Consider the following 24,625-nt stretch of genomic DNA (forward strand, 5'->3'; position numbering starts at 1 on the left):
CAGGTCCCCGGGGGTTAAAAAAGTCCCTGGGGGTTTTCCCTGTCCCCCCATTTTTAAACCCTGGGGGAACAGTTCCGGTGTAAACAGCCATGGCCCCTGTGTCTGGGGATCCCCCCAAACCCCCTCCCTGAGGGGAAAAAAAGTCATTTGTTTCATGGGTTTATCCATGGGAAAACATGTCTCCCTGATGTAAACATGTCAACATGTCTCCCTGATGTAAACATGTCATCATGTAAACATGTCAACATGTCTCCCTGATGTAAACATGTCTCCCTGATGTAAACATGTCAACATCAGTGAGATGTTGACATGTCAACATCAGTGAGATGTTGACATGTCAACACGTCTGTCGTCCCGTCCCAGGTGAGCGGCGGCTGCAGCCGGACTGCGTGCTGTTGGACGTGTACAGAGTGAACCCTCTCTGTGATTGGCTGATCAAACCGTGACTCGTGTTTATTTGTATCTGCGTTGTTGTTGTATAAACGTGTTCCTCTGAAGCCGTGTCTGGTCTCCATGACGACAGTAACAACACCAGGTTAAAACACAGCCGCTCTGCTCATGAAACTGAACAGAACAACAACTTTATAAACAACACTTTATGTACAAAACGGACCATTTACAAACACACAAATCATACATGAAGCCAGGAGTCCATGTTCAGAACACGTTAAGAACACGTTAAGAACACGCCGATCACGTGACCGCTCAGATCAGTTCATGGTCTCCGAGCAGAGCAGGAAATAACAGCTCCGGGTTAAAAACAGATCAAGAAACCTACAGGGAACATACTCCAGTGTCCAGGGGGCGGGGCCATGGTTAGTAGGAGGAGCCATGGGCAAGGGGGCGGAGTCAGGTGTCAGGAGCAGCCGATGGCGTCCTGCTGCTCCTCGGCGGCCATGGCGGCGGCCTGCAGCGCCTCCGTGTCGCTCTGCAGGGCGCTCAGCTGCTTCCTCTCGCCGTGCATGTTGTTGTCATGGCGCTTCAGGTCCGACGCCTGGAGGCCAGAACACACTGAACTCACCACGGAACCTGAACTCACCACGGACACTGAACTCACCACGGACACCGAGGAGGGGTACAGGAGAGGGGGTGGGACTATAGGACTAGACTATAGGACTAGAGGACTAGACTATAGGACTAGACTAGAGGACTAGACTATAGGACTAGAGGACTGGACTAGAGGACTAGACTATAGGACTATACTGTATAGTACTATAGTCCTATAGTATAGTCCAGTAGTTCTGTAGTCCAGTAGTCCAGTAGTAGTCCAGTAGTTCTGTAGTCCAGTAGTTCTATAGTCCAGTAGTTCTGTAGTCCAGTAGTAGTCCAGTAGTTCTGTAGTCCAGTAGTAGTCCAGTAGTTCTGTAGTCCAGTAGTAGTCCAGTAGTTCTGTGGTCCAGTAGTTCTCTGTGTCCAGTAGTAGTGGTCCAGTAGTAGTCCAGTAGTTCTGTAGTCCAGTAGTAGTCCAGTAGTTCTGTAGTCCAGTAGTTCTGTAGTCCAGTAGTTCTATAGTCCAGTAGTTCTGTAGTCCAGTAGTTCTATAGTCCAGTAGTTCTGTAGTCCAGTAGTAGTCCAGTAGTTCTGTAGTCCAGTAGTTCTATAGTCCAGTGGTTCTGTGGTCAGTAGTTCAGTGGTTCTGTGGTCCAGTAGTTCTATAGTCCAGTAGTAGTCCAGTAGTTCTGTAGTCCAGTAGTAGTCCAGTAGTTCTGTAGTCCAGTAGTTCTATAGTCCAGTAGTTCTGTAGTCCAGTAGTAGTCCAGTAGTTCTGTAGTCCAGTAGTTCTATAGTCCAGTAGTTCTGTAGTCCAGTAGTAGTCCAGTAGTTCTGTTGTCCAGTAGTTCTGTAGTCCAGTAGTTCTATAGTCCAGTAGTTCTGTAGTCCAGTAGTTCTATAGTCCAGTAGTTCTGTAGTCCAGTAGTAGTCCAGTAGTTCTGTAGTCCAGTAGTTCTATAGTCCAGTAGTTCTGTAGTCCAGTAGTTCTATAGTCCAGTAGTTCTGTAGTCCAGTAGTTCTGTAGTCCAGTAGTAGTCCAGTAGTTCTGTAGTCCAGTAGTTCTGTAGTCCAGTAGTAGTCCAGTAGTTCTATAGTCCAGTAGTTCTGTAGTCCAGTAGTAGTCCAGTAGTTCTGTAGTCCAGTAGTAGTCCAGTAGTTCTATAGTCCAGTAGTTCTGTAGTCCAGTAGTAGTCCAGTAGTTCTGTAGTCCAGTAGTTCAGTAGTTCTGTAGTCCAGTAGTTCTGTAGTCCAGTAGTTCTGTAGTCCAGTAGTAGTCCAGTAGTTCTGTAGTCCAGTAGTAGTCCAGTAGTTCTATAGTCCAGTAGTTCAGTAGTCCAGTAGTTCTGTAGTCCAGTAGTTCTATAGTCCAGTAGTTCTGTAGTTCAGTAGTTCTGTAGTCCAGTAGTAGTCCAGTAGTTCTGTAGTCCAGTAGTAGTCCAGTAGTTCTGTGGTCCAGTGGTTCTGTAGTCCAGTGGTTCTGTGGTCCAGTAGTTCTGTAGTCAGTGGTTCTGTAGTTCTGTAGTTCAGTAGTCCAGTAGTTCTGTGGTCCAGTAGTAGTCCAGTGGTTCTGTGGTCAGTAGTTCTGTAGTCCAGTAGTTCTGTAGTCCAGTAGTAGTCCAGTAGTTCTGTAGTCCAGTAGTTCTGTAGTCCAGTAGTTCTGTAGTCCAGTAGTAGTCCAGTAGTTCTATAGTCCAGTAGTTCTGTAGTCCAGTAGTTCTGTAGTAGTCCAGTAGTTCTGTAGTCCAGTAGTTCTGTAGTCCAGTAGTAGTCCAGTAGTTCTGTAGTCCAGTAGTTCTGTAGTCCAGTAGTTCTGTAGTCCAGTAGTAGTCCAGTAGTTCTGTAGTCCAGTAGTTCTGTAGTCCAGTAGTTCTGTAGTCCAGTAGTAGTCCAGTAGTTCTGTAGTCCAGTAGTTCTATAGTCCAGTAGTTCTATAGTCCAGTAGTTCTATAGTTCAGTAGTTCTGTAGTCCAGTAGTAGTCCAGTAGTTCTGTAGTCCAGTAGTAGTCCAGTAGTTCTGTAGTCCAGTAGTTCTGTAGTCCAGTAGTTCTGTAGTCCAGTAGTTCTGTAGTTCTGTAGTTCAGTAGTCCAGTAGTTCTGTAGTCCAGTAGTAGTCCAGTAGTTCTGTAGTCCAGTAGTTCTGTAGTCCAGTAGTTCTGTAGTCCAGTAGTAGTCCAGTAGTTCTATAGTCCAGTAGTTCTGTAGTCCAGTAGTTCTGTAGTAGTCCAGTAGTTCTGTAGTCCAGTAGTTCTGTAGTCCAGTAGTAGTCCAGTAGTTCTGTAGTCCAGTAGTTCTGTAGTCCAGTAGTCCAGTAGTTCTGTAGTCCAGTAGTTCTGTAGTCCAGTAGTAGTCCAGTAGTTCTGTAGTCCAGTAGTTCTATAGTCCAGTAGTTCTATAGTTCAGTAGTTCTGTAGTCCAGTAGTAGTCCAGTAGTTCTGTAGTCCAGTAGTAGTCCAGTAGTTCTGTAGTCCAGTAGTATACATGGTGGGGTGGTGGTACCTTGGCGAAGGCCTTGGGGCAGGACGGGCAGACGAAGGGCTTCTCTCCTCGATGTCGCCTCTCATGATCCTTCAGGTGAGACTTGTGTTTAAAGGCCTGCAGACAGACAGGTGGTCAGTGCAGACAGACAGGTGAGCAGACAGACAGGTGGTCAGTGCAGACAGACAGGTGGGCAGACAGACAGACAGGTGAGCAGACAGACAGACAGGTGAGCAGTGCAGACAGACAGGTGGTCAGTGCAGACAGACAGGTGGTCAGTGCAGACAGACAGGTGGGCAGACAGACAGACAGGTGAGCAGACAGACAGACAGGTGAGCAGTGCAGACAGACAGGTGGTCAGTGCAGACAGACAGGTGGTCAGTGCAGACAGACAGGTGGGCAGACAGACAGACAGGTGAGCAGTGCAGACAGACGGTCAGTGCAGACAGACAGGTGAGCAGTGCAGACAGACAGGTGGGCAGACAGACAGACAGGTGAGCAGTGCAGACAGACAGGTGGTCAGTGCAGACAGACAGGTGGTCAGTGCAGACAGACAGGTGAGCAGTGCAGACAGACAGGTGGGCAGACAGACAGACAGGTGGGCAGACAGACAGACAGGTGAGCAGACAGACAGACAGGTGAGCAGACAGACAGACAGGTGGGCAGACAGACAGACAGGTGGGCAGACAGACAGACAGGTATGTGTCAAAATGGCGGCGCGCTCAGTCGCGAAGTCTCGTCGGTCCCGCTTAGGTGCACTTTTTTTTGTTTATTTGTGTGTTTTTTTATTAGCCCAAACAGTAACCTGCTGGGCGAAGGTTAGTTTTAGCCGACAGGACCTGTTGGAAATAGGTCTGAAATGCGAGCAGACAATTTCGGCGGAGTTTACAAGCCGGGAAAACATTCCCTCAGCATTGGCGCGACCCCCGGCTCACAATGGCTAACGTTACCTACCATCAAAAGACGGCGCGAAGGAAGCGCGTGGAGACAGGGTGGTCCGCTAAACAGACTGAGCGAGACCCACACAGACCAGCGATACCGAGCCTATTCCTGGCTAACGTGAGGTCGCTAGCAAACAAGATGGATGAATTAAGGCTCCGTGTTGAAGCGAAGGCGGTGAACAGCTGTGTGCTGATCATAACAGAGAGTTGGCTAACTGCTGGCATACGGACGCTAGCATCGAGCTACAAGGCTACACAATGCACAGACAAGACAGAGACGCTATGGCTACAGGGAAAACACGCGGTGGATTATTAATCTACATTAACAACGACTGGTCTTCAGACTCCAAATTGGTAAGCAGCCACTGCTCCAAAGATCTGGAGTATATCACAGTCAAATGCCGACCCTTTCACCTGGCCAGAGAGCACTCAGCCGTCTTGATAACATCTGTTTACATAGCCCCTGATGCTAATGCTAGCTCGGCGCTAGCTTTGTTACACGGCTCCATCAGCGCACAACAAAGCAGATACCCTGACGCTGTCCACATCATAGGGGGGGATTTTAATCAGACTAATCTAAAGACAGTGCTCCCTAAGTTATACCAGCACGTGAAGTGTGCCACAAGGGGAAAAAATACACTGGACAAGGTGTACACAAACACCAAAATGGCTACAGAGCCAGACAGCTGCCCCATTTGGATCAGTCTGATCACATGTCCTGATCCTAACACCGCATACACACCAATCAGGAAACGCGCCCCCAAAATCAACAAAACAGTGAAAACTTGGCCAGAGGGCGCCATGGAACGGCTACAGGACTGCTTTGCGAAGACAGACTGGTCGGTCTTTGAAGACAGGGACCTGGAACAGCACACAGCAGCGGTTCTATGCTACATTACACACTGCATAGACACAGTCACAGAGGACAAGCGTATCCGTGTCTACCCAAACCGGAAGCCCTGGATGACCAGAGAAGTGAAAGGCCTACTCAAGGAGAGAGACACAGCCTTCAAGGAAGGTGACCAGGAGGCGTTACAGTGCATGCCAGGCCAAACTAAAGAGAGGAATTAGAGAGGCCAAGGCGGACTATAAAAGCAAGATCGAGGACTACCTACGGAGCAATAACACCAGAAAAGTATGGCAGGGAATACAGCATATCACAAACTTCAGACCCAGCAAATCAACAGCTGACGGTGACGCCTCCAGAGCGGAGGAGCTAAACAGCTTCTTCGCTCGCTACGACAGAGAGCGTCCTGCAGCCACATCAACACCCCCTCAACAACCCCCCAGCCCCCACCCAGGCTGCACCTCACAGCAGCCACACTCACATCGTGGGGAGCACGAGGTGAGGCGCATGCTGAGAACAGTGAACCCGAGGAAGGCCACAGGCCCAGGCGGTGTTCAGGACAAGTACTGAGAGAATGTGCAGACCAGCTGGCTGGGGTCTTTACCAAGATCTACAACCAATCACTCTCTCAGGCTGTCGTCCCACCATGCATGAAGACTTCACAATCATTCCGGTGCCGAAAAAGAACTCCATCACCTGCCTTAACGACAGCAGTAGCACTCACACCCATCATCACAAAGTGCTTTGAGAAACTGATCAAGATACACATCACCTCAGCTCTACCTCCGGGTTTGACCCTCACCAGTTCGCCTACAGAACAAATAGGTCCACGGAGGCGCCATCGCCACAGCTCTGCACTCCACTCTGAGCCACTTGGAACAGAGGGGAGCTCTGTGAGCTGCTCTTTGTGGACTACAGCTCGGCATTTAACACCATCATTCCTGAGAGACTGGTGTCCAAACTATTAGATCTGGGACTATCAAGCTCAATATGCAAATGGATAATGGACTTTTTGTCTGACCGTCCCCAGAGGGTGAGGATGGGTTGCCACACCTCCTCAAACCTAAACCTCAGCATCGGCTCTCCACAGGGCTGTGTGCTGAGTCCTCTACTCTACTCCTCTACACACGACTGCACCCCCGCACACTCCAGCAACTCGGTCATCAAGTTCGCGGACGACACCACCATAGTGGGGCTCATCTCAGGAGGAGATGAGTGGCGTGCGAACGAGGTGGAGAGGCTGGCAGGGTGGTGCACAGAGAACAACCTGGCCCTGAACACCTCCAAAACCAAGGAGCTGATTGTCGATTTCAGGAGGAAAAACAGACTTTCAGCCCTGGTCATCAGTGGAGACAATGTGGAGAGAGCCTCCAACTTCCGATTCCTGGGCGTACACCTCAAGAACACCTTACCTGGAGCACCAACACCTCAGCCACCATCAAGAAGGCACACCAGAGACTGTACTTCCTGAGAGTCCTCAGGAAAAATCACCTCACACAGGAGCTGCTAGTGTCATTCTATCGGTGCTCTATTGAGAGCATCCTGACATACTGCATCTGTGTGTGGTTCTGGAGCTGCACGGCTGCAGAGAGGAAGGCGCTCAGAGGGTCGTGAACACCGCTCAGAAAATAATCGGATGCCCCTCCCGCCCTGACTGAACTCTACAACACCCGCTGCCTGAAGAAAGCCCATAGCATCCTGAAAGACCCTCCCACCCAGGACACTGCCACTTTCAACTCATGCGCTCAGGCAGACGATACAGAGCGATGAACACAAAAACAAATAGACTGAAGGACAGTTTTTATCCGAGAGCAATAACTGTGCTCAACAGGCCCTGAACCTCTCTGCATCTGTCAAAATAATGTGCAATACACCATGTGCAATACAGAACAAATGTGCAATATTGAAAAAGTGAAAACAATTACAACATATGCCCACTCAGGAAAAATGTGCCCTTATGCCCAAATGTACACTTGGAATTTTACTACAACTGTTCGCACATATTTTAAATGCCGAGTCACTTTAAATAAGGTTGTCTTTTTTCTATTCTTCGTATACCATGTATACAATACTGACATGCCTCTTACTCACTTATGTTATCATTCTGTACATATTTTGTTTTTTATTCTTATTTTTTAGTTGTACTCCTATTTTTTTAACATTGAAGTGCACCTAGGGGACTGCTACTCAATTTCGTTGTTCTTTGAACGTGTTCTCTGTAACAATGACAATAAAGAAAGTCTAAGTCTAAGTCTAAGTCTAAGTCAGGTGAGCAGACAGACAGACAGGTGAGCAGTGCAGACAGACAGGTGGTCAGTGCAGACAGACAGGTGGGCAGACAGACAGACAGACAGGTGGGCAGACAGACAGACAGGTGGTCAGTGCAGACAGACAGGTGGGCAGACAGACAGACAGGTGGTCAGTGCAGACAGACAGGTGGTCAGTGCAGACAGACAGGTGGTCAGTGCAGACAGACAGCTCACCTTCTCACACAGCTGGCAGGCGAAGGGCCGCTCGTTGCTGTGAACTCGTTCGTGTTTCTTCAGGTCCGGAGCTCGAATGAACGATTTCCCACAAACGTCACACCGGTACGGTTTGAAGCCCGTGTGGATCTTCAGGTGCTCTGAAAGGTGAGGGGGCGGAGTCAAACACGGCCGCCCGCCGCGCCGCGGGCTCGGCCTTACCTTTCAGGTGGGCGTGCGTGGTGAAAGCCTTGGTGCAGATCTCACAGGCGAACGGCCGCTCGGCCGAGTGCAGCTTCTCGTGCTTCCTGAGCACAGAGGGCGGGGCTTAGGGAGCCGCTCGGCGAGCCGCTCGCGGGTCCGGCGGCCGTACGTACCTGAGCCGGCTCTCGTCCAGGAAGCTCTTGCCACACACCTGGCAGGCCAGCTGGTCGCGGTGGCCGTACAGCAGGTACTCGAACTTCATGTCAGCGGCGGCGTTGGCCCAGCCGGGCGGCTGCTCGTCCTTCACCTCCAGGCTGTCTGCGAAGGCCAGCGTCTCCGCGGTGTGGTGCTCCGCCCCCAGCTCCTTAGGCTCCGCCTCCATGTCCTGGTCGTAGCAGGTGACCTGGAGAAGTCACGTGGTTACCTGTGGTTCCCTGTGGTTACCGGGCGGGGCGGCCTACCTTGTGGACGTCCTCGTTGGTCAGCTCCTTCAGGATGGCCTCCTGCACGCGCAGCGCGGCGCTGGGGGACTTGTCCAGCTCCTGATTGGCTGACGCCTCAGCGAGGTCATCACTAGTGGGCGTGTCATGGTGTTCCCCAAGGACCTGCATCCACACAACGAGGTCACCGCGGCACTCGGAACACGGTGGGTGGATCTCATTGATCGGTGATCGGTACCTCGGCGTCAGCGGCCAGCTGGGCCTCGGGCGGCAGCGCCATCTTCACGATGTCAAACGGGAACTTGTCTTTGTCCTCTGAGGACACGTCTCGTTTCTAAGGACACACGGAGCATCACATGAGTGAGAGTTCCCTGAGTGAGAGTTCCCTGAGTGTTCCGAGTGAGAGTCCCCTGTGTGTTCCCTGAGTGAGAGTTCCCTGTGTGTTCCCTGAGTGAGAGTTCCCTGAGTGAGAGTCCCCTGTGTGTTCCCTGAGTGAGAGTTCCCTGTGTGTTCCCTGAGTGAGAGTTCCCTGAGTGAGAGTTCCATGTGTGTTCCCTGAGTGAGAGTTCCCTGTGTGTTCCCTGAGTGAGAGTTCCCTGAGTGAGAGTCCCCTGTGTTCCCTGAGTGAGAGTTCCCTGTGTGTTCCCTGAGTGAGAGTTCCCTGAGTGAGAGTTCCATGTGTGTTCCCTGAGTGAGAGTTCCCTGTGTGTTCCCTGAGTGAGAGTTCCCTGAGTGAGAGTCCCCTGTGTGTTCCCTGAGTGAGAGTCCCCTGTGTGTTCCCTGAGTGAGAGTTCCCTGAGTGAGAGTTCCCTGTGTGTTACCTGAGTGAGAGTTCCCTGTGTGTTACCTGAGTGAGAGTTCCCTGTGTGTTACCTGAGTGAGAGTTCCCTGTGTGTTACCTGAGTGAGAGTTCCCTGTGTGTTCCCTGAGTGAGAGTTCCCTGTGTGTTCCCTGAGTGAGAGTTCCCTGAGTGAGAGTTCCCTGAGTGAGAGTTCCCTGTGTGTTCCCTGAGTGAGAGTTCCCTGTGTGTTACCCGAGTGAGAGTTCCCTGAGTGAGAGTTCCCTGTGTGTTCCCTGAGTGAGAGTTCCCTGTGTGTTACCCGAGTGAGAGTTCCCTGAGTGAGAGTTCCCTGTGTGTTCCCTGAGTGAGAGTTCCCTGTGTGTTACCTGAGTGAGAGTTCCCTGTGTATTACCTGAGTGAGAGTTCCCTGTGTGTTACCTGAGTGAGAGTTCCCTGTGTGTTACCTGAGTGAGAGTTCCCTGTGTGTTACCTGAGTGAGAGTTCCTGTGTGTTACCTGGTGAGAGTTCCTGTGTGTTACCTGAGTGAGAGTTCCTGTGTTCCCTGAGTGAGAGTTACCTGTGTGTTCCTGGTGAGAGTTCCTGTGTGTTACCTGGTGAGAGTTCCTGTGTTCCCTGAGTGAGAGTTCCTGTGTGTTCCCTGAGTGAGAGTTCCCTGAGTGAGAGTTCCCTGTGTGTTACCCGAGTGAGAGTTCCCTGAGTGAGAGTTCCCTGTGTGTTCCCTGAGTGAGAGTTCCCTGTGTGTTACCTGAGTGAGAGTTCCCTGTGTATTACCTGAGTGAGAGTTCCCTGTGTGTTACCTGAGTGAGAGTTCCCTGTGTGTTACCTGAGTGAGAGTTCCCTGTGTGTTCCCTGAGTGAGAGGTCCCTGTGTGTTCCCTGAGTGAGAGTTACCTGAGAGCAGAGCTTGTCGAGGAAACGGATGCCGAGTATCTGTCCTGAAGACATCATGAGGTTGACGTCGCTCTTCTTCACGGAGATCCTGGCCGTGTACATGTAGTTCAGCACCTCCTCAAAGATGTCCGAGCGGATGAAGTCGATTTCAATCACAGAGGAGTTGTCCACCTGAGGAGACGCAGACAGGCGAGTCCCACAGTGGGTCACTATTTAAAATGTCCTCCATGTCTCTTCTGTTTCATAAACACCGTGTCTTAAGAGTATTTATATTACTAACCTACTACTCTTGGACAGTACCTCGTGTTTCTTTAGTAGTTGGACAGTCCCTCATGTTTCTAAGAAGTTGGACAGTACCTCGTGTTTCTAAGTAGTTGGACAGTATCTCGTGTTTCTAAGTAGTTGGACAGTACCTCGTGTTTCTAAGTAGTTGGACAGTACCTCGTGTTTCTAAGTAGTTGGACAGTATCTCGTGTTTCTAAGTAGTTGGACAGTATCTCGTGTTTCTAAGTAGTTGGACAGTACCTCGTGTTTCTAAGTAGTTGGACAGTATCTCTTGTTTCTAAGTAGTTGGACAGTACCTCGTGTTTCTAAGTAGTTAGACAGTACCTCGTGTTTCTAAGTAGTTGGACAGTACCTCGTGTTTCTAAGTAGTTAGACAGTACCTCGTGTTTCTAAGTAGTTGGACAGTACCTCGTGTTTCTAAGTAGTTGGACAGTACCTCGTGTTTCTAAGTAGTTGGACAGTACCTCGTGTTTCTAAGTAGTTGGACAGTACCTCGTGTTTCTAAGTAGTTGGACAGTACCTCGTGTTTCTAAGTAGTTGGACAGTACCTCGTGTTTCTAAGTAGTTGGACAGTACTCCGTGTTTCTAAGTAGTTGGACAGTACCTCGTGTTTCTAAGTAGTTGGACAGTACCTCGTGTTTCTAAGTAGTTGGACAGTACCTCGTGTTTCTAAGTAGTTGGACAGTACCTCGTGTTTCTAAGTAGTTGGACAGTACCTCGTGTTTCTAAGTAGTTGGACAGTTCCTCGTGTTTCTAAGTAGTTGGACAGTACCTTGTGTTTCTAAGTAGTTGGACAGTACCTTGTGTTTCTAAGTAGTTGGACAGTATCTCTTGTTTCTAAGTAGTTGGACAGTACCTCGTGTTTCTAAGTAGTTAGACAGTACCTTGTGTTTCTAAGTAGTTGGACAGTACCTTGTGTTTCTAAGTAGTTGGACAGTATCTCGTGTTTCTAAGTAGTTAGACAGTACCTCGTGTTTCTAAGTAGTTGGACAGTACCTCGTGTTTCAAAGTAGTTGGACAGTATCTCTTGTTTCTAAGTAGTTGGACAGTACCTCGTGTTTCTAAGTAGTTAGACAGTACCTCGTGTTTCTAAGTAGTTGGACAGTTCCTCGTGTTTCTAAGTAATTAGACAGTATCTCGTGTTTCTAAGTAGTTAGACAGTACCTCGTGTTTCTAAGTAGTTGGACAGTACCTCGTGTTTCTAAGTAGTTGGACAGTACCTCGTGTTTCTAAGTAGTTGGACAGTACCTCGTGTTTCTAAGTAGTTGGACAGTACCTCGTGTTTCTAAGTAGTTGGACAGTACCTCGTGTTTCTAAGTAGTTGGACAGTACCTCGTGTTTCTAAGTAGTTGGACAGTACCCGTGTTTCTAAGTAGTTGGACAGTACCACGTGTTTCTAAGTAGTTGGACAGTACCTCGTGTTTCTAAGTAGTTGGACAGTACCTCGTGTTTCTAAGTAGTTGGACAGTACCTCGTGTTTCTAAGTAGTTGGACAGTACCTCGTGTTTCTAAGTAGTTGGACAGTACCTCGTGTTTCTAAGTAGTTGGACAGCACCTCGTGTTTCTAAGTAGTTGGACAGTACCTCGTGTTTCTAAGTAGTTGGACAGTACCTCGTGTTTCTAAGTAGTTGGACAGTACCTCGTGTTTCTAAGTAGTTGGACAGTATCTCTTGTTTCTAAGTAGTTAGACAGTACCTCGTGTTTCTAAGTAGTTGGACAGTTCCTCGTGTTTCTAAGTAGTTGGACAGTATCTCGTGTTTCTAAGTAGTTGGACAGTACCTCGTGTTTCTAAGTAGTTGGACAGTACCTCGTGTTTCTAAGTAGTTGGACAGTACCTCGTGTTTCTAAGTAGTTGGACAGTACCTCGTGTTTCTAAGTAGTTGGACAGCACCTGGTTTCTAACTAGTTGGACAGTCGCACCTGTTTCTAAGTAGTTGGTCACTACCTCGTGTTTCTAACTACTTGAACAGTACCTCCTGTTTCTAAGTACTTGGACAGTACCTGGTGATTCTAAGTAGTTGCACAGTACCTCGTGTTTCTAAGTAGTTGGACAGTACCTCGTGTTTCTAAGTAGTTAGACAGTACCTCGTGTTTCTAAGTAGTTGGACAGTACCTCGTGTTTCTAAGTAGTTGGACAGTACCTCGTGTTTCTAAGTAGTTGGACAGTACCTCGTGTTTCTAAGTAGTTGGACAGTACCTCGTGTTTCTAAGTAGTTGGACAGTACCTCGTGTTTCTAAGTAGTTGGACAGTACCTCGTGTTTCTAAGTAGTTGGACAGTACCTCGTGTTTCTAAGTAGTTGATTGATTGATTGATTGATTGATATATTTATTTGTCGTTTGCCAGAGTACAGGTACAAAAGCATCGAAATTACAAGAAAGGGTGGATGAAAGATTACAGCATAACATGAGGGAAGAAGGCGGAAAACACCAACCCCCGACTATGCCCGAGAGGGGTACAGTGGGAGAAAAAACACCTTAGCACATAAGCACATACATTTTAGACATGACTTGCAACGAGTAGGAAGGGGGGGTAATCCAACAACTGGGTGATCTCGCCCATCCATTGGGGGCAGAAGGTAACCAGCACCGACAAGCAGCCAGCCGGTCCGGGCGCCAACACAGCAGCGCCAGCACAGCCCCGGGTCACACTGGAGGTAAAAAGCAGGCGAAGGCGTGGGGGAGGGGGGTAGTGAATGCGAATCAGTATTATTGAAAGTTCGTGTGTTGTTCTGGTATGTCGCCCCCCCCCAGGCCCCAACAGACAGAGTTCTCAGTCCGCAAGATGGTCGCTGCCATGGAGATAGCCTTGAAAGGTCCTGGGAGAAAACAACACAGGTGTCTGTGGATAGGGGAAGGGAATGAGAGATTCTCGTTTCAGTGATCTTCGGGAGTTGTTGTTCCAGTAACGGCCTTGGCCAAGGCACGTCCTGTTAAGGGAGCCAGCAGATAAGATTGGGATTGTTTGGTCTTCCAGTAGCTGCATTTTTGCGCAACCACTATTCCTCCATCTTCCTCCCGCTTGCCAATAGAATTTCAAATCGATCCACTTTCATTTGCAGAGCCGTCAGCTTCTCCCGATGTTATCATTCTGGCGGTTTAATGCCACAGTCTGAGTGCCAACAACTCTACCCAACGCCAATCATGTCGGGCAGCCTTAGGGGCTTTTTACAGCTGTCACCGCTTCCTTAATTTTCCGATAAGCCAGGGCAGCGCCAAATCCAAACAGCAGAAATCCTGTAATCATAGTTAGATGTCTTCACGTCCTCCACGGAGGTGCTAGACAAGTGTTGGACAGTACCCCATGTTTCTAAGAAGATGGAGAGTTCGTGTAAGCAGTTGGACAAACAAGACATCAAGAGAAGCCAGAGAGTTTCTCCAGTAGTTGGACAGAAGAAGTTGGACAGAGTGTTTCCAAGTAGTTGGACAGCCATGTTTCTAAGTAGTTGACAAACGTGTTTCTAAGTAGTTGGACAGTACCGTGTTTCTAAGTAGTTGGACAGTACCTCATGTTTCTAAGTAGTTGGACAGCACCGTGTTTCTAAGTAGTTGGACAGTACCGTGTTTCTAAGTAGTTGGACAGTACCGTGTTTCTAAGTAGTTGGACAGTACCTCGTGTTTCTAAGTAGTTGGACAGTACCTCGTGTTTCTAAGTAGTTGGACAGCACCGTGTTTCTAAGTAGTTGGACAGCACCTCGTGTTTCTAAGTAGTTGGACAGTACCTGTGTTTCTAAGTAGTTGGACAGTACCTCGTGGTTTCTAAGTAGTTGGACAGTACCTCGTGTTTCTAAGTAGTTGGACAGTACCTCGTGTTTCTAAGTAGTTGGACAGTACCTCGTGTTTCTAAGTAGTTGGACAGTACCGTGTTTCTAAGTAGTTGGACAGCACCTCGTGTTTCTAAGTAGTTGGACAGTACCGTGTTTCTAAGTAGTTGGACAGTACCTCGTGTTTCTAAGTAGTTGGACAGTACCTCGTGTTTCTAAGTAGTTGGACAGCACCGTGTTTCTAAGTAGTTGGACAGTACCTCGTGTTTCTAAGTAGTTGGACAGTACCGTGTTTCTAAGTAGTTGGACAGTACCTCGTGTTTCTAAGTAGTTGGACAGCACCTCGTGTTTCTAAGTAGTTGGACAGTACCTCGTGTTTCTAAGTAGTTGGACAGCACCGTGGTTTCTAAGTAGTTGGACAGTACCTCGTGTTTCTAAGTAGTTGGACAGCACCGTGTTTCTAAGTAGTTGGACAGTACCCGTGTTTCTAAGTAGTTGGACAGCACCTCGTGTTTCTAAGTAGTTGGACAGTACCTCGTGTTTCTAAGTAGTTGGACAGTACCTCGTGTTTCTAAGTAGTTGGACAGTACCTCGTGTTTCTAAGTAGTTGGACAGTACCGTGTTTCTAAGTAGTTGGACAGTACCTCGTGTTTCTAAGTAGTTGGACAGTACCTCGTGTTTCTAAGTAGTTGGACAGTACCTCGTGTTTCTAAGTAGTTGGACAGTACCTCGTGGTTTCTAAGTAGTTGGACAGCACCGTGTTTCTAAGTAGTTGGACAGTACCTCGTATTTCTAAGTAGTTGGACAGTACCTCGTGTTTCTAAGTAGTTGGACAGCACCTCGTGGTTTCTAAGTAGTTGGACAGTACCGTGTTTCTAAGTAGTTGGACAGCACCGTGTTTCTAAGTAGTTGGACAGCACCGTGTTTCTAAGTAGTTGGACAGCACCGTGTTTCTAAGTAGTTGGACAGTACCTCGTGTTTCTAAGTAGTTGGACAGTACCGTGTTTCTAAGTAGTTGGACAGTACCTCGTGTTTCTAAGTAGTTGGACAGCACCGTGTTTCTAAGTAGTTGGACAGCACCGTGTTTCTAAGTAGTTGGACAGTACCTCGTGTTTCTAAGTAGTTGGACAGTACCTCGTGTTTCTAAGTAGTTGGACAGTACCTCGTGTTTCTAAGTAGTTGGACAGCACCGTGTTTCTAAGTAGTTGGACAGTACCTCGTGTTTCTAAGTAGTTGGACAGTACCTCGTGTTTCTAAGTAGTTGGACAGCACCTCGTGTTTCTAAGTAGTTGGACAGCACCTCGTGTTTCTAAGTAGTTGGACAGTACCTCGTGTTTCTAAGTAGTTGGACAGCACTCGTGTTTCTAAGTAGTTGGACAGTACCTCGTGTTTCTAAGTAGTTGGACAGCACCTCGTGTTTCTAAGTAGTTGGACAGCACCGTGTTTCTAAGTAGTTGGACAGTACCGTGTTTCTAAGTAGTTGGACAGTACCGTGTTTCTAAGTAGTTGGACAGTACCTCGTGTTTCTAAGTAGTTGGACAGCACCGTGTTTCTAAGTAGTTGGACAGTACCTCGTGTTTCTAAGTAGTTGGACAGTACCGTGTTTCTAAGTAGTTGGACAGTACCGTGTTTCTAAGTAGTTGGACAGTACCTCGTGTTTCTAAGTAGTTGGACAGTACCTCGTGTTTCTAAGTAGTTGGACAGCCTCGTGTTTCTAAGTAGTTGGACAGCACCTCGTGGTTTCTAAGTAGTTGGACAGCACCGTGTTTCTAAGTAGTTGGACAGCACCTCGTGTTTCTAAGTAGTTGGACAGCACCTCGTGTTTCTAAGTAGTTGGACAGCACCGTGTTTCTAAGTAGTTGGACAGTACCGTGTTTCTAAGTAGTTGGACAGCACCTCGTGTTTCTAAGTAGTTGGACAGTACCTCGTGTTTCTAAGTAGTTGGACAGCACCGTGTTTCTAAGTAGTTGGACAGTACCTCGTGGTTTCTAAGTAGTTGGACAGTACCTCGTGTTTCTAAGTAGTTGGACAGCACCGTGTTTCTAAGTAGTTGGACAGCACCGTGTTTCTAAGTAGTTGGACAGTACCTCGTGTTTCTAAGTAGTTGGACAGTACCGTGTTTCTAAGTAGTTGGACAGTACCGTGTTTCTAAGTAGTTGGACAGTACCGTGTTTCTAAGTAGTTGGACAGCACCGTGTTTCTAAGTAGTTGGACAGCACCTCGTGTTTCTAAGTAGTTGGACAGTACCTCGTGTTTCTAAGTAGTTGGACAGTACCTCGTGTTTCTAAGTAGTTGGACAGTACCTCGTGTTTCTAAGTAGTTGGACAGTACCTCGTGTTTCTAAGTAGTTGGACAGTACCTCGTGTTTCTAAGTAGTTGGACAGCACCGTGTTTCTAAGTAGTTGGACAGTACCCGTGTTTCTAAGTAGTTGGACAGCACCGTGTTTCTAAGTAGTTGGACAGTACCGTGTTTCTAAGTAGTTGGACAGTACCGTGTTTCTAAGTAGTTGGACAGTACCTCGTGTTTCTAAGTAGTTGGACAGCACCGTGTTTCTAAGTAGTTGGACAGCACCGTGTTTCTAAGTAGTTGGACAGTACTCGTGTTTCTAAGTAGTTGGACAGCACCTCGTGTTTCTAAGTAGTTGGACAGTACCTCGTGTTTCTAAGTAGTTGGACAGTACCGTGTTTCTAAGTAGTTGGACAGTACCTCGTGTTTCTAAGTAGTTGGACAGCACCGTGTTTCTAAGTAGTTGGACAGCACCTCGTGTTTCTAAGTAGTTGGACAGTACCTCGTGTTTCTAAGTAGTTGGACAGCACCTCGTGTTTCTAAGTAGTTGGACAGCACCGTGTTTCTAAGTAGTTGGACAGCACCGTGTTTCTAAGTAGTTGGACAGTACTCGTGTTTCTAAGTAGTTGGACAGTACCTCGTGTTTCTAAGTAGTTGGACAGTACCGTGTTTCTAAGTAGTTGGACAGTACCTCGTGTTTCTAAGTAGTTGCACAGTACCTCGTGTCTCTAAGTAGCTGGACAGTACCCTGTGTTTCTAAGTAGTCGGACAGCACCTCGTGTTTCTAAGTAGTTGGACAGTACCTCGTGTTTCTAAGTAGTTGGACAGTACCTCGTGTTTCTAAGTAGTTGGACAGTACCTCGTGTTTCTAAGTAGTTGGACAGTACCTCGTGTTTCTAAGTAGTTGGACAGCACCGTGTTTCTAAGTAGTTGGACAGTACCTCGTGTTTCTAAGTAGTTGGACAGTACCTCGTGGTTTCTAAGTAGTTGGACAGTACCTCGTGTTTCTAAGTAGTTGGACAGTACCTCGTGTTTCTAAGTAGTTGGACAGCACTCGTGTTTCTAAGTAGTTGGACAGTACCGTGTTTCTAAGTAGTTGGACAGCACCGTGTTTCTAAGTAGTTGGACAGCACCGTGTTTCTAAGTAGTTGGACAGTACCTGCGTGTTTCTAAGTAGTTGGACAGCACCGTGTTTCTAAGTAGTTGGACAGTACCGTGGTTTCTAAGTAGTTGGACAGCACCGTGTTTCTAAGTAGTTGGACAGCACCGTGTTTCTAAGTAGTTGGACAGCACCGTGTTTCTAAGTAGTTGGACAGCACCGTGTTTCTAAGTAGTTGGACAGCACCTCGTGTTTCTAAGTAGTTGGACAGTACCCGTGTTTCTAAGTAGTTGGACAGTACCTCGTGTTTCTAAGTAGTTGGACAGTACCGTGTTTCTAAGTAGTTGGACAGTACCTCGTGTTTCTAAGTAGTTGGACAGTACCGTGTTTCTAAGTAGTTGGACAGTACCGTGTTTCTAAGTAGTTGGACAGTACCTCGTGTTTCTAAGTAGTTGGACAGCACCTCGTGTTTCTAAGTAGTTGGACAGTATCTCGCGTCTCTAAGTAGTTGCACAGTTACTCGTGTTTCTAAGTAGTTGGACAGTACCTCGTGTTTCTAAGTTGTTGGACAGCACCTCGTGTTTCTAAGTAGTTGGACAGTACCTCGTGTTTCTAAGTAGTTGGACAGTACCTCGTGTTTCTAAGTAGTTGGACAGTACCGTGTTTCTAAGTAGTTGGACAGCACCGTGTTTCTAAGTAGTTGGACAGTACCCGTGTTTCTAAGTAGTTGGACAGCACCTCGTGTTTCTAAGTAGTTGGACAGCACCGTGTTTCTAAGTAGTTGGACAGTACCTCGTGTTTCTAAGTAGTTGGACAGTACCGTGTGTTTCTAAGTAGTTGGACAGCACCTCGTGGTTTCTAAGTAGTTGGACAGCACCTCGTGTTTCTAAGTAGTTGGACAGCACCGTGTTTCTAAGTAGTTGGACAGTACCTCGTGGTTTCTAAGTAGTTGGACAGTACCTCGTGTTTCTAAGTAGTTGGACAGCACCGTGTTTCTAAGTAGTTGGACAGTACCTCGTGTTTCTAAGTAGTTGGACAGTACCTCGTGTTTCTAAGTAGTTGGACAGTACCGTGTTTCTAAGTAGTTGGACAGTACCTCGTGTTTCTAAGTAGTTGGACAGTACCGTGTTTCTAAGTAGTTGGACAGTACCTCGTGTTTCTAAGTAGTTGGACAGTACCTCGTGTTTCTAAGTAGTTGGACAGTACCTCGTGTTTCTAAGTAGTTGGACAGAACCTCGTGTTTCTAAGTAGTTGGACAGTACCTCGTGTTTCTAAGTAGTTGGACAGTACCTCGTGTTTCTAAGTAGTTGGACAGTACCTCGTGTTTCTAAGTAGTTGGACAGTACCGTGTTTCTAAGTAGTTGGACAGTACCGTGTTTCTAAGTAGTTGGACAGCACCGTGTTTCTAAGTAGTTGGACAGTACCGTGTTTCTAAGTAGTTGGACAGTACCTCGTGTTTCTAAGTAGTTGGACAGTACCTCGTGTTTCTAAGTAGTTGGACAGTACCTCGTGTTTCTAAGTAGTTGGACAGTACCTCGTGTTTCTAAGTAGTTGGACAGTACCTCGTGTTTCTAAGTAGTTGGACAGCACCGTGTTTCTAAGTAGTTGGACAGTACCGTGTTTCTAAGTAGTTGGACAGCACCGTGTTTCTAAGTAGTTGGACAGCACCCGTGTTTCTAAGTAGTTGGACAGTACCTCGTGTTTCTAAGTAGTTGGACAGCACCGTGTTTCTAAGTAGTTGGACAGTACCGTGTTTCTAAGTAGTTGGACAGTACCTCGTGTTTCTAAGTAGTTGGACAGTACCTCGTGTTTCTAAGTAGTTGGACAGTACCTCGTGTTTCTAAGTAGTTGGACAGTACCTCGTGTTTCTAAGTAGTTGGACAGTACCTCGTGTTTCTAAGTAGTTGGACAGTACCTCGTGTTTCTAAGTAGTTGGACAGCACCGTGTTTCTAAGTAGTTGGACAGCACCGTGTTTCTAAGTAGTTGGACAGTACCTCGTGTTTCTAAGTAGTTGGACAGTACCTCGTGTTTCTAAGTAGTTGGACAGCACCTCGTGTTTCTAAGTAGTTGGACAGTACCTCGTGTTTCTAAGTAGTTGGACAGTACCTCGTGTTTCTAAGTAGTTGGACAGTACCGTGGTTTCTAAGTAGTTGGACAGCACCGTGTTTCTAAGTAGTTGGACAGCACCTCGTGTTTCTAAGTAGTTGGACAGTACCGTGTTTCTAAGTAGTTGGACAGTACCGTGTTTCTAAGTAGTTGGACAGTACCTCGTGTTTCTAAGTAGTTGGACAGTACCTCGTGTTTCTAAGTAGTTGGACAGTACCTCGTGTTTCTAAGTAGTTGGACAGTACCGCGTGTTTCTAAGTAGTTGGACAGCATCTCGTGATTCTAAGTAGTTGGACAGTAACTCGTGTTTCTAAGTAGTTGGACAGTACCTCGTGTTTCTAAGTAGTTGGACAGCACCGTGTTTCTAAGTAGTTGGACAGCACTCGTGTTTCTAAGTAGTTGGACAGCACCTCGTGTTTCTAAGTAGTTGGACAGCACCGTGTTTCTAAGTAGTTGGACAGCACCTCGTGTTTCTAAGTAGTTGGACAGTACCTCGTGTTTCTAAGTAGTTGGACAGCACCGTGTTTCTAAGTAGTTGGACAGCACCGTGTTTCTAAGTAGTTGGACAGCACCTCGTGTTTCTAAGTAGTTGGACAGTACCTCGTGTTTCTAAGTAGTTGGACAGTACCTCGTGTTTCTAAGTAGTTGGACAGTACCTCGTGTTTCTAAGTAGTTGGACAGCACCTCGTGTTTCTAAGTAGTTGGACAGCACCTCGTGTTTCTAAGTAGTTGGACAGCACCTCGTGTTTCTAAGTAGTTGGACAGTACCTCGTGTTTCTAAGTAGTTGGACAGCACCTCGTGTTTCTAAGTAGTTGGACAGCACCGTGTTTCTAAGTAGTTGGACAGCACCGTGTTTCTAAGTAGTTGGACAGCACCGTGTTTCTAAGTAGTTGGACAGCACCTCGTGTTTCTAAGTAGTTGGACAGTACCTCGTGTTTCTAAGTAGTTGGACAGCACCTCGTGTTTCTAAGTAGTTGGACAGTACCTCGTGTTTCTAAGTAGTTGGACAGCACCTCGTGTTTCTAAGTAGTTGGACAGCACCTCGTGGTTTCTAAGTAGTTGGACAGCACCGTGTTTCAAGTAGTTGGACAGTACCTCGTGTTTCTAAGTAGTTGGACAGTAACCGTGTTTCTAAGTAGTTGGACAGCACCTCGTGGTTTCTAAGTAGTTGGACAGCACCGTGTTTCTAAGTAGTTGGACAGTACCGTGTTTCTAAGTAGTTGGACAGCACCTCGTGTTTCTAAGTAGTTGGACAGTACCTCGTGTTTCTAAGTAGTTGGACAGCACCTCGTGTTTCTAAGTAGTTGGACAGCACCGTGTTTCTAAGTAGTTGGACAGTACCCGTGTTTCTAAGTAGTTGGACAGCACCTCGTGTTTCTAAGTAGTTGGACAGCACCTCGTGTTTCTAAGTAGTTGGACAGCACCGTGGTTTCTAAGTAGTTGGACAGCACCGTGTTTCTAAGTAGTTGGACACCGTGTTTCTAAGTAGTTGGACAGTACCCGTGTTTCTAAGTAGTTGGACAGCACCTCGTGTTTCTAAGTAGTTGGACAGCACCGTGTTTCAAGTAGTTGGACAGCACCCGTGTTTCTAAGTAGTTGGACAGCACCTCGTGTTTCTAAGTAGTTGGACAGCACCGTGTTTCTAAGTAGCTGGACAGCACCGTGTTTCTAAGTAGTTGGACAGCACCTCGTGTTTCTAAGTAGTTGGACAGCACTGTTTCTAAGTAGTTGGACAGTACCTCGTGTTTCTAAGTAGTTGGACAGTACCTCGTGTTTCTAAGTAGTTGGACAGTACCTCGTGTTTCTAAGTAGTTGGACAGTACCTCGTGTTTCTAAGTAGTTGGACAGTACCTCGTGTTTCTAAGTAGTTGACAGCACCGTGTTTCTAAGTAGTTGGACAGTACCGTGTTTCTAAGTAGTTGGACAGCACCGTGTTTCTAAGTAGTTGGACAGTACCTCGTGTTTCTAAGTAGTTGGACAGTACCTCGTGTTTCTAAGTAGTTGGACAGTACCTCGTGTTTCTTGAAGAGCTTCTTGAAGTAGTTGGAGCAGGCGGCCAGCACACAGCGGTGAGCGCGGAACTTGACGTCTTCGACCACCACAGCGATGTCGCAGTGTTCGCCCTCCAGCCGCTGCTCGTTCAGCAGCTTCAGGAAGATGCTCTTGTGTTGGTCGTCCACGTACTTCACCGTCTCTGCCATCTGAACACAGGTCAAAGGTCAGCTGTGTGGCCTGCTGGGCGCCACAACGCAGCGATTCAGTCAAGTCCGATGTAGACGCTCCTCTCCCCTGCACCACGCTTCAGAGGGACACTTGTGAACAGAGGGTTATTTAAATCAGAGCTTTAATACATCAGGATACTGTGAGGAACTTTGTGTATGAATATTATATATTGTGTATATATGCTATGTATTATGATATATACATATTAGCAGGCACGTGCACAGATAGAGCCCTAGTGGTGCTCAAGCACCAGCCCTTTGCCCTGGATGAGAAAAGGGCCCTTTCTGCTGGAGACACGTTTTTTCTTCATTCATCAGCATTTAAAGCAACACTATGTAACTTTTGTACCTTAAAATAACAGCTTGAAAAAAATTGTGCCGCTACAATGACTTTTAATGACGATTTGCGTCTCTGCTGTTGCCATCGGGGGTTTGTGGGGAAATAACTCCTGGAGCCGCCCGGTATATCCGGCGGATGTACTCGACCTGCTTTCTGGCAGTGATTACGCAATGTCATAAAGTGCCACTCCACGCTCACAGCTCCAGTATAATGGGAGCTTTTTGGTGTTGTCAACAATATTGTATTCGATCACACGTACTCCACATTTACAGTCCCCCAAAACAAAAGTAAATGACTGCACGCGCACACCCCCCCCGCCCTCAAAGCCGGCAAACAGCTGATCGACCAGGCAGAGACGAGGCGCCGCGTTCAATCCCCGCGCTCCTTCACCCTGGTCCGGTAGGTGCTGGGCCCGTTCACAGTGTTCCTGCGCAGTCTTCTATTAGTGATCCCGCCCGTTGGTATGAATCCACAATAGAAACAGTCGCCGGGTTGCTGCCGTTCTGAGTCCGCCGTCGGTCAGCGCGCTCCAAACAAAAAAAACCTCGCGTCACCTCCCCCTCGTCACCTTTTATAACCCGTGACACGTCCAAAAAATAATAATAATATTATAATACAGGACAACACATGATCCCAACTCAATACAAGTGTATGCGAGGATGCATCTATCGTCACTGGGTATTTACGACACTGAAGTAAACGTTAAATAACTAAAAACCTGAAGGGGGCGCTAAAAGGGAAAAACTACATAGTGGGGCTTTAAGAATAAAAATGACTCTGTCATCAAGTCCCCCCAAATGTGTTTTGATATCCGACGCGGCATTTATTTGAGTTCTTGTGAGAATTTCGCTCTGACATGCTTGTACCACATTGTTGTATGTGGTATGTTTCTCTTTGTTTTGTCTGTTCCAGTTTTACAAAGATCAATCTTGTATGAGCATTGCAGAGGGTGAAAAGAGTAAACGCAAGAAAAAACAACACTTGTAATAACTACTTACTAACCCAGAGTGAGGTCATGCCGGGAAATATCAGACTGAGGCTTTATAACTTTTTTAGAGGTTTGATATTTCCCGGCATGACCGAGCGGTCGAGGTTTGTAAGTTGTTTATTATATGGCATTTTTCGCTCCTATCATTTTGTAAATAAAAACTAATTGTAATTGTTAATAGAAAACATTTCATTTTGTTTTGCTCTCATGTCTTCTCACGACACAATGTGTTTCAATTACTTGCTAACTTCTAGTTACAGCGATCAATATAAAAATCATTTTGCCGATGGGTGCCCTTTTTTTTGGTTTGAGCACCTGCCCCCCAAAATGTCTGTGCACGTGCCTGCATATTAGTATTGTATATAATAATCATAATATCTTCATTATTTTAAGTCCCGTGTCTCTCTGGCGACTCGACTTGACAGAAGTTGTTCATGTACCTTTCTTACCGCGGACACGCGCACCGGAGCGTGCACGATGCGGCGGACTTAACTGCAGCGGGTCTAGACACCAGACATGCTAGCTGCTAGCATCACCGGCGGGATTCACCGGAACCGGACCGGTTCGGAACCGGGTCCCGTTTCTACAGTTCATGTGAAACGGTCCTCTACCGGGGCAGACAGTTTACCGGGTCCTTTTTTACGGTGAGGCTAAATAAACACGAACCAACCGGACCGTTACCGGAGGATCAACCGGTCTCACACCACGTCCTGGTGTGTGCGCGTGTGTGTGAGAGGCGGTCAAATGGCGGACAGGCGGCCCGGATCTCCTATCGCACACAAAATGGCGTGTCTCCGGTCCCGGTGTCTCCGGTCCCGGGGACTCCGGTGGGGCGACCGGACGGCGGAGCGCGAGGGCCCGCGAGCCCGCCTGCCGCGGGATCGCGGGCCCTCGCGCTCCGCCGTCCCCGGGACCGTACGCAGGCACGCGGAAAGCGGCGGGCTCGCGGCCCGCGGGCCCGCCAACACGGACGAGGCTCGAGCGGCCATGAGCGGAGCGAGCGCGCGCAGCATCCCTGCGGTAACGGGACCGGAGGGCGGGAGGAGGACTCTTACCGTCACGGCGGCCCGGGGGGCAGCGGGGTCCTCTGGCGGCTCACCGGGAGCCACTTTGTCCGGTTGTTGTTATTGTTGTTGTTGATGAGGACGAGCACAGAGCGGAAGGCCGCGCTTTGCGCCAGCACGCACACACTGCGGGGGCACGAGCAGCGCGCACACACTGCGGGGGCACGAGCAGCGCGCCAAATTGCTCTGTGGACGAGACGGAGCGTTACCTCTCACGCATGCGCTCTGTCGCCAGGGCTCGCGCAGAGAAGACGCCATGTTGTAGTTAAAGACGTTTAAAAAAACCCGGATGTTATATCACTCTGATAATTTCTTGTGTGTGTGTTTATATATGTATATATATATATATATATATATATACGTATATATATATACGCATATATATATGCGTATATATATACACGCATATATATATA

At 47.7% G+C, this 24,625-nt stretch overlaps 1 protein-coding gene across 4 annotated transcripts; it reads right to left on the bottom strand.

Annotated features, from left to right (window-relative positions):
- Positions 1-536: 536 nt before the first annotated feature.
- Positions 537-24,403, bottom strand: zbtb14 (zinc finger and BTB domain containing 14). 4 transcript variants are annotated; one of them, XM_056434599.1, is made up of 10 exons: positions 24,201-24,403; positions 21,608-21,796; positions 10,055-10,225; positions 8,601-8,696; positions 8,384-8,527; positions 8,096-8,325; positions 7,941-8,026; positions 7,740-7,879; positions 3,490-3,558; positions 537-994 (listed from the first exon to the last, which is right to left on the bottom strand). In XM_056434599.1, the coding sequence occupies exons 2-10, from the start codon at positions 21,794-21,796 to the stop codon at positions 857-859; spliced, it is 1,263 nt and encodes a 420-aa protein (XP_056290574.1). In that variant the 5' UTR covers positions 24,201-24,403; the 3' UTR covers positions 537-856. The 4 variants fall into 4 exon arrangements, with proteins under 4 accessions (XP_056290574.1, XP_056290570.1, XP_056290572.1 ...); XM_056434595.1 differs by having other exon boundaries at positions 3,490-3,585; positions 24,201-24,394; XM_056434597.1 differs by lacking the exon at positions 24,201-24,403 and adding an exon at positions 23,595-23,685 and having other exon boundaries at positions 3,490-3,585.
- Positions 24,404-24,625: the final 222 nt, after the last annotated feature.

The sequence above is a fragment of the Pseudoliparis swirei genome, chromosome 16 (assembly GCF_029220125.1).
Source record: "Pseudoliparis swirei isolate HS2019 ecotype Mariana Trench chromosome 16, NWPU_hadal_v1, whole genome shotgun sequence".
NCBI classification, from domain to species: domain Eukaryota; kingdom Metazoa; phylum Chordata; class Actinopteri; order Perciformes; family Liparidae; genus Pseudoliparis; species Pseudoliparis swirei.